Source organism: Heliangelus exortis, chromosome 2 (genome assembly GCF_036169615.1).
Source record: "Heliangelus exortis chromosome 2, bHelExo1.hap1, whole genome shotgun sequence".
Lineage (NCBI taxonomy): Eukaryota > Metazoa > Chordata > Aves > Apodiformes > Trochilidae > Heliangelus > Heliangelus exortis.
The window spans coordinates 16,743,396-16,760,179 of NC_092423.1; the positions used below are offsets into that span (position 1 = coordinate 16,743,396).

At 37.5% G+C, this 16,784-nt stretch overlaps 1 protein-coding gene across 1 annotated transcript in view; it reads left to right on the forward strand.

Moving 5' to 3' along the window:
* The first annotated feature begins 1,861 nt into the window (after positions 1-1,861).
* ODAD2 (outer dynein arm docking complex subunit 2) overlaps positions 1,862-16,784 on the forward strand; it is an 83,944-nt gene continuing 69,021 nt past the window's right edge. The window contains exons 1-9 of the mRNA XM_071734953.1: positions 1,862-2,112; positions 3,067-3,224; positions 4,569-4,764; positions 5,334-5,440; positions 5,892-6,028; positions 7,027-7,143; positions 9,687-9,907; positions 11,612-11,743; positions 11,951-12,089. Coding sequence (XP_071591054.1) covers positions 1,889-2,112; positions 3,067-3,224; positions 4,569-4,764; positions 5,334-5,440; positions 5,892-6,028; positions 7,027-7,143; positions 9,687-9,907; positions 11,612-11,743; positions 11,951-12,089 — 1,431 coding nt within the window. The 5' untranslated portion in view covers positions 1,862-1,888. The remainder of the gene's footprint in view (positions 2,113-3,066; positions 3,225-4,568; positions 4,765-5,333; positions 5,441-5,891; positions 6,029-7,026; positions 7,144-9,686; positions 9,908-11,611; positions 11,744-11,950; positions 12,090-16,784) is intronic.

Here is a 16,784-nt window from a genome sequence, read left to right on the forward strand (position 1 = left end):
ACTGCCCTTGAAAGGATAATTTTCCTATGCCTTTGGGGGAACACATATACTAGAATGGTGAACATAGTTTCCTAACCTCAGCTGGTGTGCAACAGGTAGCCAACTATTCCTTCCTAGGTCAAACCTAAACTGATGTTTATAATCTGACAGGTATTTTGGCAAACCCAGGTAATGAAACTGGGGAGGATTAACAGATGGGATGGGAAGTTAGGAAAAAACATTTTTATTTGCCCAGTTGTACTAGAGAGGAGACAGTCAAGTGGGAGTGGAGTAGTAGTTTTGTAACTTAAAGATTTACCCAGAGTGATAGCTCATTCACATCAAGACTATGACTGGAGAAATACTACTAGTTCCTATTCTGCCTTTGGGGTGTTCAGTTTGAATGTTTTTAGTATTGTGCTATCTCCAGATACAAAAGGATTTTATTCATCAGCAATTTCTACGTGTGCTTACTTTACCTTTTTCTAGAAGTGCTAATTTCACATTACATTCCCTTTTAACAAAAAGAATCTGGCACAATGCCTCAACAATTAGAAGTGGCTAATGTTAACCTTATTAATTAAAGCTGTTTTCTTGTAATGACTGAAAGCTAGTGAAAGGCTTAAGCTCTACTGGCTATAACGTAAGCTGAAACGGTGGTCTTTATTTAAACTCTGTTGTGAAGTAACTCTGACCACTACATTATTTAATTCCCCAGCAAAACCATTTACCTGTTCTATTGTTTTGACTGTAGCTCCTTCTACCTTTAATGACAAGTGTCCTACCCCTTTACTACTCACCCTCACGCACTCCACTACCGAGCACCGAGGGCCACCTGCCTGATACCCTCTTGGCTCTCAGCCCTCTCCCAAAGTCAGGAACCTGTTCTTCCCGCAGTGCGATCCTTATTGAGGTGCCCCCACCTCACACCACCGGGTTTGGAGGCACTCTCTGGGCACCGGGGTGCCACCGCGGCCGCTACCCGCCGTGCCACACTCATCCTCCTGCCCCCGGCGGAGGATGAACACCTCCGTTCTTCCCCTCGGGGCAGTAACTCTCCGGGGCGCACCGCCGGGGCCTGCACCCGCAGCCGCCACACCAGGCAGCCCGTTCAAGGAGGCGGTAGCCCGGGGCAGTGCACGGCCCTTTCCCGCCGCCGGCTGCCGGTTGTTTACACGCAGCTCCCGGTAACGGCCGCTGCCATAGCAACGCCGTCGGCCTCGCCGCGGCCCGGGCGGCGATAGGGCGGTCCGGTGCGGCTTACCCGAGACAAGGTATGGGGGCGAGCGGGGAGGGGCGTCTATCCGCCGAGCTTTTGGCCACCGCGGTGGGCTCCACATCGCCGCCGGGCTCTGCGATCCCTCCCGCAGCAGCCCTGACCCCGGCAGCTGCCCCGGGCACTCCGCGCTGTGCTGGCAGCCTCGGGTTTCGGGGGCGAAGCCTCAGCGCGGCCGTCTCACCCCGGGGGCCCTCGGCCCTTCCAGGCTTGCGGGCGGGTCTGACACCCCCTTTGCCCACCATTTATAGAAAGTGCCGGGGAGGTGAGGAGTCATTGTATATGTCTTTCCAGCTACCCTCTTTTATCAGTGCTATCAACTTTAGAAGGACAACCTGAGAGCCTTTTGTTAAAGCCACAACAGAGGCCTTCTGCTGTCAGCTCCTCGAGTCTCTAGTCTAAAGGTGTTTTCACTTGATTTCCCAACTTCTTAAAAAATTGCTTGTTGCCTTCCTCATTTCCCCCTTCCCGATTCTGGGTGTTTAAATGAGCTAAAAGAATCTAGATATATTTATAATAGTTATAATTCCTAGATAGGTTTATTTCAAATTTCAGCAGCTACAACACACGGCATTTATCAGTTGAGAGCTCAGTGTGATCACTGTTTACTCGCCCAGGTGTGAAGAGGAGACCATGGGAGCGGCATTAGCAAGAGCAGCTCAGTGGACTGCTGCTGGTTCTGGAACTGGCACACTCGAAATCACCCCTTTGAACGAATCTCTTTTAAATCAAATTATTAAGTTTGTGGAGGACATCAGCACCAGGCATCCTCAGGAGGCAGCATTTGTCTTCAGAGAGCCCCTGGAGTGGGAAACACAACTGTCCTGTTCAGAATTTGGAGAAGATTATGAGATCAAGTAAGTTTGAATTAGTGTGTTTTATAATGTTGAAAGTGAACTATGAAGCAGAAGTGTTCTCACTCAGCATAAAGAAATCCTTACTGTATTTGGGAGGCTGAAATGGGCAGGATTTTACTGATGTATATTGAAAACTTTGAGTTTAACTTTGTAAGGTTTTTGAGAGGTTGAGGATATGCTGTCTTGATTGTGATACAAATCTGCTTAGCTAGTGATTTATACAACTTGCATTGTCTATTTCTAAAACCACTAACAGTGATTAACCCTGTAATTTCTGCTAATGATAGGAGTGCCTCCTAGCACTCTGGATTGACCTTGGCTGGATGGCAGGTACTCTCCAAAGCTGCTCTACCACTCCTCACCTCAACTGGACAGAGGAGAAACATTTGACAAAGGCTTGTGGGTCAAAATTAGGACAGGAAGATTAGTCACCTATTACCATCACAGCCAAACCAGGCTCCACAAATTAATTTATTGCCAGTCAAAAGTCAGAGTAGGATAATCAGAAATAAAAAAGAATCTTAAAACACCTTCCCCCCAACCCTCCCATCTTCCGAAACTGGATATTACACCCAATTTTTTCTACTTCCTCAACCCCTAGTAGCACAGGGAATAAGAGTTGCTGTCCATTCATTATGCATTGTCTCTTCCTCACACTACTCATAAGTCCTCCCAGTAAACCTGCTCCAACATAGGCTTCTCTCCTCAAGGTCATAGATCCTGCCAGGAGCCTGCTCCAGTGCAGGCTCTCCGCAGGATCCCAGGCTCCTTTGGGTGCATCCACCTGCTGAGTTGCACTGAGCAAACCGTTTTCCCTTGGAAGTTTTCTGAAATACAGTTTAAAGAAATTGTTTGTGCTTTATCATGTGGAACTTGAATAACATCCAAGGTTCTTCTCTAAAATTTGCTGTTCAATAATTCTTGTTTTACAAAGGTATAATTTTATTTTTCTAGTGATGTAACTGCTCAGTCTAAAGCCAAAGATAAAGATGGGCAGCCACTGCTTCTCCTCACAGGATCAACTCTCAGAGTTCGCAGTTTTGACCAGCTGTCCCGTTTGCTTGAAGTGGCTGTGGAAAAAAAGTTAAAGGAAGTACAGGCGTGCCTTGAAGGTTTTCTTTCTTTTTTATATATATCTTTCCTCTGACTTAAAAAGCATGTCCTCTCCAGTTCATGTTTATGAAATGTGAAGAAAGACATGCCTCCATTTTAAGTATATGAGTGTTGATTCATGAAGGTTGCTAAAGATGCTGATCCAGAGCTTAATGAAGTTTCTGTTTCTTCCCATATTTTCACAGAAATTGATAATAGAGAAATCTGGAATAGAGTTAAAATAAGACTGTTGAATTTCATAGACAAATTGATGTGTATTGAGTCTTTCCCAGCTATGGCAGCAGGCAGTAGGTTTAAACTTCTGAAAAAAGAATGTCTTATTGGAGGCTAGTTACAGTTTTTCCTGTTTGTTGCTTAATCCTCTCTTAAAATGTTAATGATTAATGTTTAAAATTATTTAAAAATAATTTAAAAGTAGCAAAACTTACATGCTTAAGATACTCTTACCTGCACATGGTTCACAGTGAGTGCTTCCAGGTCGTTCTCACAATGGCCTTTAAAATACAGGTACGAGTACTTTTATTGTGTCATATTCAAGACCTAGATTCTGAAACAGACTAGAAGACCCTAGTTATGCTAATCTGGGTATCCCCCTCTAATTGGAGGTAGAAGAGATAGTAATATTCTTTGGCAATACTTGTAGAAATTACAGCTGCAGTACTAAAATATAAATGCTCACGCTGGAACAGACTTCAGATCCATCAAATCCCAGGGCCTGTCACTGAATAATAAGGAAGAATAATATGGACAGGGCATCATGTAGAGGCACTCACAGATGCATAGGACTTCATTTGCAGGAACGGAGTAAAATGTTTTTTTATAACCCATTGACATGTAGTTATGTCGCTGTTTATCAAAAAGAGCAGCTGGCATAGCTTAGGAAGTAAGGGGGCTATTGGGAATGCTGCTAGAAAACTCTGAAGATGGTCTTTAACACTAAATCATATTTCCAAAATGATCAATTTTCAGTGAGTTAAACCCATTTATTTCCTGTTTTGGTCCCCAGCCAGGCATATTTTCTGGAAATGTGGCTGTTTATAAAGGAAATTACTGAGACCTCTAGATTGAATGAATCTAAATCTTTGTTGTGAAAAGCAATTTTATTATGAAAAATTTATTTTTGTTCTTATTGTTTTCTTATTTTTTAAAGTCTATTTTAAGTTACAACACAGAAATATGAAACTATATCATATGTTAATATTTGATTAGTAACTAGGAACATTATTAAAATTCTTTGCGTAAATTTATATAATGAAAATTACTCCGCAATTGACATAAAATGTGTTTGTCTTGCCTTATAATTTTATAAAGTATCATATTATGATTCTGTTTGATATTTGCAGCTAACAGGGATCCTATAGTGAAAATTCTTGGCCCTGCATATGGCACTGTTGAAGGAGAAGATAGGTCCATGTTGCATTTACTTGACAAAGTGAAAAAAGATGATGACCCTGAAACAGAGATGAAGATTAAAATCTTTATTTTTCTTCATCAGCTTGATTTGCAACTACTTAATAGTGCCTTGAAACAGATTTCACAGTAAGTGCCTTTTAAATGACAGGTAAGCATGTCAGCCTGTGCATTTTTTCGTTTTATTCCTAAATCAGGTTGGTTTCAACCCAGAACATGCACTTTTGGTGTGACATAAATAAATTTATTGAAATAACTTTCACTGTTTATTGAATTACTGAAAAAACTTTTTCCTGAAGATTTTACTGTAGGCATGGATATACAAGTGTGTGCCTACAAATGAGAATTTTTTTATTGCATATGTTTTGCATTTTGGTAGCAAATTGAAGTCATTTGTGCAAACAACGTTACAGGTAATTATTTTCAAGGAAATGTTTATTTCTTGATGGAAGCCTATTAAGTATTACATTGAGTCTTTATCTTAGTTACAAGGACTTCATATTAGATATAGAACTACTATTTCACTAAACAGATAAAATTTAAAAAAAAAAAACAAACCAGAAGATGACCCATGTCTAGATTTTTGTTGCTAATATTAACACTCAATGTAAAAGAAAAAAATAACATTGGATTCTCCTTTATTTCTCTGAGTACATCCACTCGGTGAAACATCTAAGACCATTTTCTATTAATTGCAGACACGTCAGACTAAATCCAGCTGCTATAGATAACGAAGTTAATCTTCTCAAGAATTTCTCTGGGGAAGGAGAAGATACAGTATTGGAATCACTGGAATATACATCAGGTCCAGATTTGATCATATCCTACATTTATATATACCCTTACTAAAGTATTTGACTTCCATGTGAAATTTGCTATATTAAGTTAGCTAATAAACTTTAAGAGTTTATTTCTACTTTAAAGTTATAAAGTAAAACAGAAAGTATTTTCAGGTGTGGGATCCTATTCTTCAACCTTACAGGAGTAGTTTCTCATTGCATGGATATCTTCCATGGATGCAGAAGTAGTGAACTGAGTCCCTGATCCTTACAAGTGCTAAGCACAGCTCCAGTTCTTGGTTTGATTGGGCCACGTGTCACAGAGCTTCACATAATTAATTCCTAACAGTATGAATTCTTAAGAGTAAGGTATAGTTTTCAGAATTTGTTTTGTATACATGTTAAATTATAAATCAAGCATAAGTATTAAAAAATAATTTTAAACTGGATAAAAACAATGATGCTAATTGGTTACAGATTACGTGTTCTTTAATGGATGCCGAGCTCCTCCCTGGAGACAAGTACATGGAGAAGTTTGTTATTTAGTCATCAAGCCACATGACACTGATCCTCTGTATATCACTTGCAGCACAGCAGGAGTGTTTTTAAATGGAGTAAGTAATAATAAAGAATACCGTAGACTAATGAATGTTTTTATGTGCTAAAATAAAAATCACTCAGGTTTAGGGTAGTGGTATTGAGGCTGTAAGGCCTATAGAGTATAGAAGAAGACAGAGTAATAAATGTATGTTAGTTTTCCCATAGGTTTTGAGTGTTTTTTCTGTAACTTTGCTACTAGAAGTGTATTCTGCACTCTTTGCTAGCAGTGCTTGCCTTTAAACATGGTCTAACATTCCTTCATACTCTATTTAAAGGTAGTGGGGGACCCAATGCCTCTCTAGTGCCTCATCACTCTTTATCTGAGGTGTAATAATGTATTTGGTTAATATAGCTTGCTTTTGCCTTTTTATAAACTATAAGCAGTTATTTCTCCTTTCAGTGAAAGCTTTTTAGAAATTATTTATCTCTTCTACTTTTCATTTTGGTTGCCTCTTTCCTTACAGATAGGTTTTATTTAGACATAAAAGACCCTTACATGTGTTAGGCAGGGCCCAGAGCTTTCACATGCATTTTGAAGAGGGAATGACCAGGCATAACACCACAAACTGATTTCCTGAGAGTTAAAAAATCCAGGGAAATTTTGGCTTAGTACATTTTTAATGGATGAAGCTCATAAAGCTTAGGCTAGTCAGGTCACATTATTTTCTGATGCTTTTAGACATCTGCTATACTGCGCTGAAAGCTCGTATTTACTTGGCTGTTTGCCATAAGCCATAAATTTCTTTTCAGTGGAACTACACACAATATAATTAACTGATAATAATTACATGCAGAATTCTATGTAAGATCTTGATTATCTGTTGGGATCCATAGGGTTGTTCCATGCATTTTTGCAAAGCATTGTTGAAGTTTGATGGACTGAGCCTGAGACTTCTGTACCTAATTCATTACAGTAGAACCTCCATGCTCTTTAGTACTATTTTATGGTGTAGCTCAAGTTAACTGTGTAAAGCAATACTATTAATAGCTTTAAATTTATTCTTCTTTTAAGGGTCAACTGGAGGGTAAAGATGAGATTGACTATGAAAGAAAAAGTGATGTTTATAAAGATATTGTCACACTTTTAAGGGAGAAATCGCCTAGATTTGTAGAAAATATGGCAAAACAGGTATGTGGTTTCTGACACTGGGTGTATAGATTTTACATCGCTAAGACTTACATTATAAACCTAGCTGGACATTTATGTTGTTTATCAAAACTAAATCTGTAATTACATGAAGAATTTTAAAGACTTTCAAATACATTTGTTATTTTTCTTTGGATTTGTTTCAGATTCTACTAAATATATTCCTATTAAAATAGTAAATAATGCAGTGTTTCAGGTATTGTTCTATATAATACTTTAATGTGAGATTTGATCCAACATGTGAGATCAGCTTCTAATTTAGTATGGAATGTTTTGCTTGTTTTTGCTGTTATTCTTTATGGAAAACTGGAAATGTTAAAGCAGGAAAATATTATATTCTTACAGGAAAGGTCAGCTCTTTATGACAATATTTTTATGTGATCAAAAGCACCTGAATTTTTATCTTCATTCTTTGTAACCCAAATATAAATAATAACCCAGCTTTTTTATGAGAACTGCCTGATTTAAATATCATAGTTAAGAATTAAGCATCCAGCTTATTCAGTAGTATGAAAGGATTTTGGATTTTATTTAGAGCTTTATATTAGCTGGAATCACACGGTGCCACTACAATTTTAGTTATTTCATCATTCACAATAAAACCTCTTTTTTCAGATTTCTTATGTGGTTTTAACAGCTTTTAGCAACAGTAATGGAATTAATTTTCTAAGTTGTTCTGTTTGAACGTGCAGTAATTTCCAAAATGTATTTTATTTGTCTCATAGGCAAGTATTTTTTTAGGGCTATATCTACATATAGATTTGCATTTTATAATTGTGACAATATATGAATGTTCTGGGGGGTAATTACTGGTTTAATTTATTTTCAAAGTGGCTTCATGGGTGGTCATGTAAAGTAAAATATGGTAATATCTTAATAACTTTTTTCTTACAATTCTAATCCTAAATGTTAATATAGCTTGTTCTTAATGTTGAAAATAGAAATAATATACCTTTCCTGACTGTTTTTCTGCTCTCATAAAGATACTGTAGCTATTAAAGAAACGTGTGCACTTTTCAAATGAGTAAATAGAATTATCCTATTTTCCTTCAATTTTGAAGGAAACTGTCTTATAAATCACTTACTTCCTTAGTATTCCCTTCCTGTGTAAATAAGTTTATTCTGAAGAGTATAAATTGCACCATTTTAATGTTTAGGAATACATTATATTGCCTTTCTGAAGATCTGGTTTAGTACATTCTGCATTCTAAAACTAGAACTTAATATGTAGAGCTGCAGAGCATTTGTATTTGAGGGAAAACCTTCTCCACTCCAGAACTCTGAAAAGCAGAGGAAAGCTGTATTTCCAGGGTTGCCTACATGAAATAAATCATGACTGGAAAGAGTCTTGATTTATTGTCTGTGGAGCTCATATTATGTACACATATACTGCAAAACCAATTAACTTTTGTAATATCTTCTTGGCCTTGTTTAAGGCCATTTGCTGTGAATTGCTGTGTTGGCATGTAATGCTGTAGGAAACATACTTTTGAACATTTGCTTAGCTGGTCAAGCTACAGCATCAATTCCCCTGTGATTTGTCTAGTTATCATGTGTTAAATTGTCTTGTCCAGAGTACATTTTCAGAATGAGCTAATTAGCATGAGTTAGTTTATGGTTAGAGAGTTGGGTCAGCAAGCTCGGAACAGCCGATTCACATCAGGAGGAGTTGAAAACAGACCATACTCTGAAAGTCTCCTCAAAAGTGCCTTAAATCAGATACATAAAGGAATGTCTTCACCTATCTGGTAGTGACAGCTGCAATAATAATAATAAGTAATAATCGTATGCTGTCTTTCCTGTAAAATTTGAATATGTTCCAATAGAGAATAAGAGCTGACAAGAGTCCTTTCTGTTCTGGATATTTTTGATCAGCCATGGTACTAGACACAGACAGCTGAAGGATTGGTAGGTGCCACTCAGCTCCATTTTTGTATGTGACTTGTTCAACAATGTTTTGTCCTGAGAGACAGAAGATGAAAAAATGAAATGTAATGTGTTAATATTAATTCTAAGCTATGTCAAATTAAATTATTTGGAACTGAAGTCTAGCAGTTTATCATAGTCTATTTTTGGTTTTATGTTCATTGTTTTTTGTAGGAATCTCTAAATCCTTTATGCAGGGAAATAGTTTTTATGTAAATGACACATTGAAAGCAGAGTGGCTGACCATGCAATTCTATATTTTAAAGCTCATTTGGAATTAGGTTCTATAAAAGTGTTTGTATCACACATTATTTAACATATTAGAAACTGACCAACACTCATTATGTTCAGGAAGTTCCAAATTTAGCTAGTGCCTTTATTCCAAAATTTTTAATTTGCACTTAACAGCTACTTTCCATTTAGATTAATATTTCATTCTTTAAAAGCAATCTGATTTTATGCTAATAATCTAATACTACATTCAATACATACATTTTTTAAAGCAAAGTATCCTGCAATTGTGCTTATAACTTATTGTTTTACTATGCATTATTCATATAGCAGTATGACTGACAAACCATGTCTCCTGCTTTTATTAGGAATATACTTTTTTTAAAGAACCAACATATGAGAAGAATTACCAGCATATGGAAGTAGTTGATGCTAAGGTCTCTGGCCAGTCAGAGAACCTTAATGATTTTACAAAAAAGAATGAATGTGAGAAAGTGAAAAGTTCTGCAGCAAGAAAGTACACCATTGAGAAGAAGAAAATAGAGTCATCTATCAAGTTGAAGAGTACTGGTCTCTTGACTGCCCGAAGATAAGTTGTTATCTTTATAGCTGAATTTTCCTATAGACCTGTCTAAACTGTGCTTATGATTGAGCTGTATGTTATAGGTGTGCATTAGGACCTTAGGTTAGGAGCAGTAAAACAAATATACTCCATGTTAATTTCTAAGGAAAGCGTAGACTACTGAAAAGATTTCTCAGTTTTCATCTTTCATAACTCTGATGATGTTATGTCATTTCCACAGCAAGGCATGGACATATCTTGCAATCATCTGCAGTACTTGTCCTCCAGGACTGTGATATTGTATTTTGTGGTGTAAAATCCCCTTTAAAGCAAGACAGAGTAGACAATCTGTTCTAAGCCACACTTTCGGAGGGAGGCAAAGGAGATCCAGGATGGAAAATCAGGATGACTCTTTTACTATATATTTTAATGATTTCATGTTGTGTGAGCCACTTGTTTAGTCCTGCTTAGCAACAGATTTTACTAATGAAATTACCTCAAAGTTTGGACACGCAAAAATAGAATATCCATATATTGGATATTGTTGGATTTGTCTTCTGAAATCAGAACTCTGTTCTGATTTTCTTATGTCCTAGTTTTGTGTTAATGGAGTAAGAATAGCTGATGGAAAGGCTTTGATTTCCATCCTACAAAAAAAATAGTCGGTACCTTCTCAAGTCTGCTAATATGACACGTTGCAGAAAACTTTAAAAAAGTTTTTAGATGTCACCTACAGTCACCAGATAAAAATATGTGGTTTGCTAGAGACAAAAGCTTATCTTTTTCCACAGTTATTGTTTGAGTCTAGGTGTAGTGAAATTGGCTTTAATCATGAGTAGTATTCTCTCTTATTGTCATAACACTTATTATAAGACCAGCCCAGGCTTGAAAGAACATTTTGTTTTCCTAACATTGTAAAATTTCAGACAAAAAAGCACCAGAGGTTGTGTCCAGCTAGGCCTAGGAGTCTTACTGGAATATAAGGAGAGCAAGATATATTGTACTCAGCATGATCAGAGCTATTTAACAGCTTGGTGTGTGGTAAAACAAGGCAGACTAGAACTGTCCTGCTTGGAAAGAAAGGTGATGGGAACACTAAAACAGATACAAAAAGGCATGACTGGAGATGGTAGATAGGGAAAAGACTGTCATTGTCATTTCTAATACAAGAACAAAGGGCATTAAATGAAAATTAGCCAGTGACACCAGTTTAGAACAAAGAGAGAGAAGAGACTTCTCCATGCAACACATGGCTTTAGCTCTCACATTCTCTGCCATAGGATGGCAGAGGCCATTTGTTTATATGAGTTCAAAAAGTAACCAGACACATCAATGAAAGAAAAGTCTATCCAAATCTGTTAATACAAGAACTATTGGAGTTTCCTGAAGAACATTCAGGAAAAAAATTTCTGTGTTCTTCCGTTGTTCTACTGTTACCTAGATAGCTGCTATTGGTAGTGGTTGGAGATGGTATCCTTGGATAAATGGACCTGTGGTCTGTCTGCATATACTAATTCTTTGTTCTTTTATAACACACAGGCCAGGATAATAAATTTTTCCTAATATTCGAGTATTTTGTTAAAGCAAAATTAGTCAGTTAAGATCCAGCATATTTTCTTGTTAATTCAGTTTATTGTGCAGGTTCACAAGCTCATATGTGCTTACATAATGTGTCTAACCATAGCTTTTTGGTTCTATGTATGTATGTAAAATTTTTTTTTTTTTTAATAAACCCAAATATTTTAGAGATGAGACTGTGAGAAAAGATGCTGGAGGAGAAAGGAAAAGCAGTACTGTGTCTCTGAAAATCAAGAAGAAGACCACTTCTTCTGAATCTGTTAAAATACAATCATCTTCAAAACGGTATGGTTTACTTATATCTTATTCCTTAATTTAAAATTTTTTATTTTCACTATCGGCAGTAATTGTCACTTCATTTAGTATTTGGTAATGTGAATCAGATTTTTCTAATTCTGTTATTATGCAGTGTGCTCATACTTGTTTATAATGTGGTTGTTCATATTAATTTATAGCTGTTCAAAATGGGTAATGCTGTTTGTTTATTTTTAGTACAACACCAGACATGTTTGAAGATGAAAGTTCCTCAGAGACTGAAGAAGATGAAGAACAACCTGTATGTCTTCAGGAAAGAAGCACTGATTTGCCACCAGAATACTGGGGAATTCAGAAACTTGCAAAGTATTTAAAGGTAAATAATAAACCTTGATAAATTTTGTAAAAAACTACTCAAACTACTTTTTACCTTCTACAGCTGTGGAGAGCAGACCAGCTCCCCATGCTTTCCAGCTTCCATCTTTTAGAATAGCCCAAATATGAAGTATGCTCAAATCCTGAAACTTTGGACTTTCCTATCATACACCCATTTCTCCTGCATTTTTTTAATCTGCTTTTTTTGGCTTATATGGAGACTTAGATTAAGCCATCTGTTCAGTGTTATTTAAAACTTAAGATGGTATAATTTCTTTATTAATTATTTGGTTTCTGTTTTGCTTTTTGGGTGAAAGTTTCCAAGATATTTCTTTATGTTAATAACAATTTTCAAGAGTTTTTATTAAAACTGAATACTTGCCTAAAGTCTTTCATCAGCTATGATTAATGCATGACTGAAGTAATTCTAATATGGTCTTTTGTCTGGACAGATGCTGTTAGTGGACAAGAAAATGTGCAATAAACAGGCATCCTCTAAAACAACAAAAAAAAAAGGTTTTCTACACAGACTTGTTGAAAATCTTTTGGAACCTATAAATATAGACGTTTTGAAGTCTGTGTATGTCTGAAACACATAAAAAACCCAAACAACCTTCTACTATTCTGCAAAACTCTAAAACTAGTTTTTCCCTCAGGAGAAATTCCTTTACAAGTTTGTACTGGAATTTATGTACTGTAAATTACTAATAAAGCTGCTGGTTTATTTGGTTTTTTGAGAATAGCTACAGAGCATACACATCCAACTGATAAAATGATGGTATTGGTGTTTGGTACAGCAGGAACACTTCTGAGGAATAAGTAAATCTTTGGCTCCTTCCAGGCCTTCAGACATTGTACAGGTGTAACTCAGACTCTTAAACAGTTTTCAGTGCACTCACACTGCTTGTTCTCAGTACTTCTGTGTGCGACCTACACTAGTGACTGTAACTAAAGAGAGACAGAAAAGGATGGATAATAAGTCTATCTACTGTTCATTGTGCCTTAACTTTTCTAGGTTGGACTTCCATACTCTTGTCATTTTGGCTGTGCTAAAATAATGTTAGCAAGTGTGATCTAGAGTAACATTCAGCATGGAACCTGCTCAGCTATCTGCTGATGCGCAACACACAGTATACATGTTTTGCATGATACAATTATTTCTGTTTGCATATGACTGCAGTTCAAGGTGTTGTTTTAAAATCTTTCATTAAATAAATTCTTTCATAAATAGCTTGCTTTTGCCTGGCGTGTGGACCAACTCTTTGTACTTTCCTGAGAGCTCAGGGAAATAAGCATAGTACTTCCTAGTGAAGACCCAAGGTCCTCTTGGGGAGGATACTTGAAATTCATTGCTGTTGATGAACTCCCAGAAACCTTTTCATTGTCCCATCTATGGTCCACCCTCTTTACAGACAAGGCTTTTCTAAAATTCTTGGTTACGTAATTCTTAAAATGCCTTTCCTCTCTATGTCCTTCATATAGTCATGTTTAGATTTTAGTATTGAACTCAGTTCAACCCTAGAATATATCTGCACTTGCATGAAACCATTCTGAATGAAGAGAATGACAAATAGGAAAATATATTTTTCCTTCTCCTCTGTTTTAGAAATGAATATATTTTGTTCCAGCTGTCAACAAGCAAAATTACTTAATGGCTTAGAACTAGAAAAAAGAAGGAGAGTATTTCTGATCAAATTATGAGTACCTGTTAAGAAGTGCTTATAATACAAAATCCCATAATATGAAAAAGTTTTGCTATGAAAATTCAAATGTATTCTTGCTTATGTACTCATGCACACTGAAGTCTCTCAGTAGTTCTCTTAACTTAGATATAAATTTTAAAAAGTTCTTACTTTTATACTTAAAAATAGTTCTCCGTTGACTCTTAGCTACATAAAGCAAGAAATCCCTAGTGTCAGATAAAGCTGAAAAGAGATGCTTCAGTGCCATACCACAGACAGTGGTTGAAATATTTTATTGATGGAGTGCTACTTCAGCTTGCACATGGAATTCATTTTAATACAAGTATAAATACTGCACTTCTGGCCAGACTTAGGAGATTTTTTGGCATACTTGTAGTTCATGTAGGCAAATATTCATGACACATGCAACATAAGAAAAGTAAATTTATGACTGTGATATTTAAGTATCTACAAGCATATTTATATAGAAACACATTTTGGAGGGCTAGTGTGTCTTCAAAGATTGTATACATTGTTTGTGCACCTTTAAAATTTAATAAAATGCCTGAAATAATAGATGTTAGAGATACCAATTTAGAGAATATAAAAATTTTTGGGTACAGCCAGGTTTTGACTGTCTGTTAAAGAAAATGTGAATCACAATTCAGCAAGGAAATTTGTAAACATAAGACCTGAAAGATGCCTAGTTTTATACCAGTATTATAATGTCATTAAAGCTTAATTAGTCATTTGCTTCCTGTGAAAAACAAAGTTGCCAGATCCTGTGAATTGTGCCTGTAAGCTATGTATTTGGATACCTCTTCATGAAGAGAAAATTCCAGTGCAGGGGAAATTCCCTCCTGACTTTTTGCCCTTCTCCATTCTCCCTCCTTTCTGGGGAAGAGCAGCCATGTTGGAATTCCTCCACTGGGAAGCAGCTGCTTCTGTGGTCTGGCTCCCTGTCCTTCCTTCCCAGGGCTGTGAAGCATAGATAGAGCATGTGAGCTCTTGCCATGTCTCTCCGTCGACCTAAGAATGACATGATCGATGAGCTTGGGGATGGCACTGTGTTAGCATCTTTGGGGGCTATAGTAGGTAACATCAGAATGAAGTGCTCTGTTGATGTGTGAGATTCACTCAGGAGACCCTGCTTCAGATTTCACATGATTTATTGAAGTAGGGCTTCTAGAGTAGATTTCTAGAGGAGGCAGTACGTTCTACGTGTGAAAAATTTTAAGAATAGGAATAGGTCATATTTTACAATTATTTTTTTACTAGAAATGGGCAACATTAAGTAGAAATGCAGCATCTTTGCAGCAGAGTTGGAGCTGTTCACTGGAAAAAAAAAAGTAAAAAATTGTGAGAGCTGGACACAATACTTCGTTCTGCCTGCTGTTGAGTACTGATTATTGCCAGTTTTAAGATAAAATGGAGATGTTGAGAGGTGATTTGGGGCTGCTGACTGTGCCAGGAATAGCTCCTGGCACAGGAGTCTCCAGATTAAGTCTTTAATACCTTAAGCCCTTGAGCTGCTTGGGTTAGATTCCCTGTAAGGGTGTGATTTACATGAAGACATATGCCAGGGTGAGCTCTGGATAGAGTTCTGCAGGACCATGTCAGTTACAGAACTCTTCCTTCAATTTCTTACCTGGCAAGTCATTCTACTTTTGGCTATATTTCAGGGATACACAAGTGAAACTGGTCAATCTCACACTTATGCAAAAAGTCCACTAATTTAATTTCTGCTTCAAATTACTTCAGTTTGAACAACCTCATTCCCAGAACAGCATTGTGTTTCTTTTCTACTTCAGAGTCACAGGTGGACAAACCTGCTGCCTCTCCCCAGCTGTTTGCGTTTTGGTCCAGGTCCAGGACCTGGGGAGAGACTATGGTGCTGCACAAGAGCTAGGGGAGAATATGCCCTGAGTATGGCCCTGAACACCAGCTCCCAAGTGCCCTGGTGCTGCATAGCAGAGGGTGGCTGGGTAGGGAGGATGTCTGCCACATGACTCAGTGAAATCCTGTTCACTGGACAAGGAAAAGACGGAAAGAACTGTGATATACACAGGGTGCATTCAGGTCTGCTCCACAGCTGCAGAACCTTTGGAATACTGCTGTATTCAAGCAACACTTCTGTAGTTGGCAGGAGGCTGCTCTGTATTGGGCTTACATCATTTAAAGGTGGCAAATAGACCAGGGGGACAGGAATGTACAGAAATACTACTGGTTAAGGCTCTTCCCTTTTCTTTCTCTTCTGCTCCTCTAGAAGTCCTAACTTATTTCTAGATAATTTGGTCAAACAAATGAAAGTCTTAAGGGATCAGAGCTATTGGTTTAGTTCTTACTGTGCATGTGCTGGAGTGAGCACTGGCTGTGCAAAACCTACTGCCTATGACTTCTGCTTTCCCTTTGCAGTGCAAGCAGACCTGAGCCTGGAGGATATCGTGTAGCTGCTTCACTGCAGGCAGGGTTTATTTCCTCTTCTCAGGATAATTTGTCAATTAGGGAAATTCAACTGTGTGGTTGCAGGAAGGAATATTGGACCCCCTGCTGAGCTCTTTTTCCATGGAGAGCATTGGTATTCTTGGGGAAGAAAGGTACAGGTTAGAAATGCAGGAAGTTGAATAGACCATGAAATGATTCAGGGAGCCTCTGCCAGGACCTAAGATGCAGGATTTGAAATGAGAGGTTCATGTAGATATTGTTGATAAACATTATGGCATAGTTTTAATCCACAGGGAAAGACAAGGAGATGCCTTCCAAGGAGGATGGAATTTAGGGGCTTGAGGCAAACCAAGGTGCAGGAAATCCATGTACACATGAAGGGGCAGAATGTGGATGGGGAAGGTCCACATTTTTACAGAAACAGATCCTATTTCAGAATATTTGGGGACCTAATCTTAAATGGCAGGTGTGTGTGTGTAAGTTCTTTTCCACTCTATATGCACAATTTGCAATGTGGCATTTCTCTCTTCGAATGGGAAGAAGAAGGCAGCTAACAATTGCTTGCACAA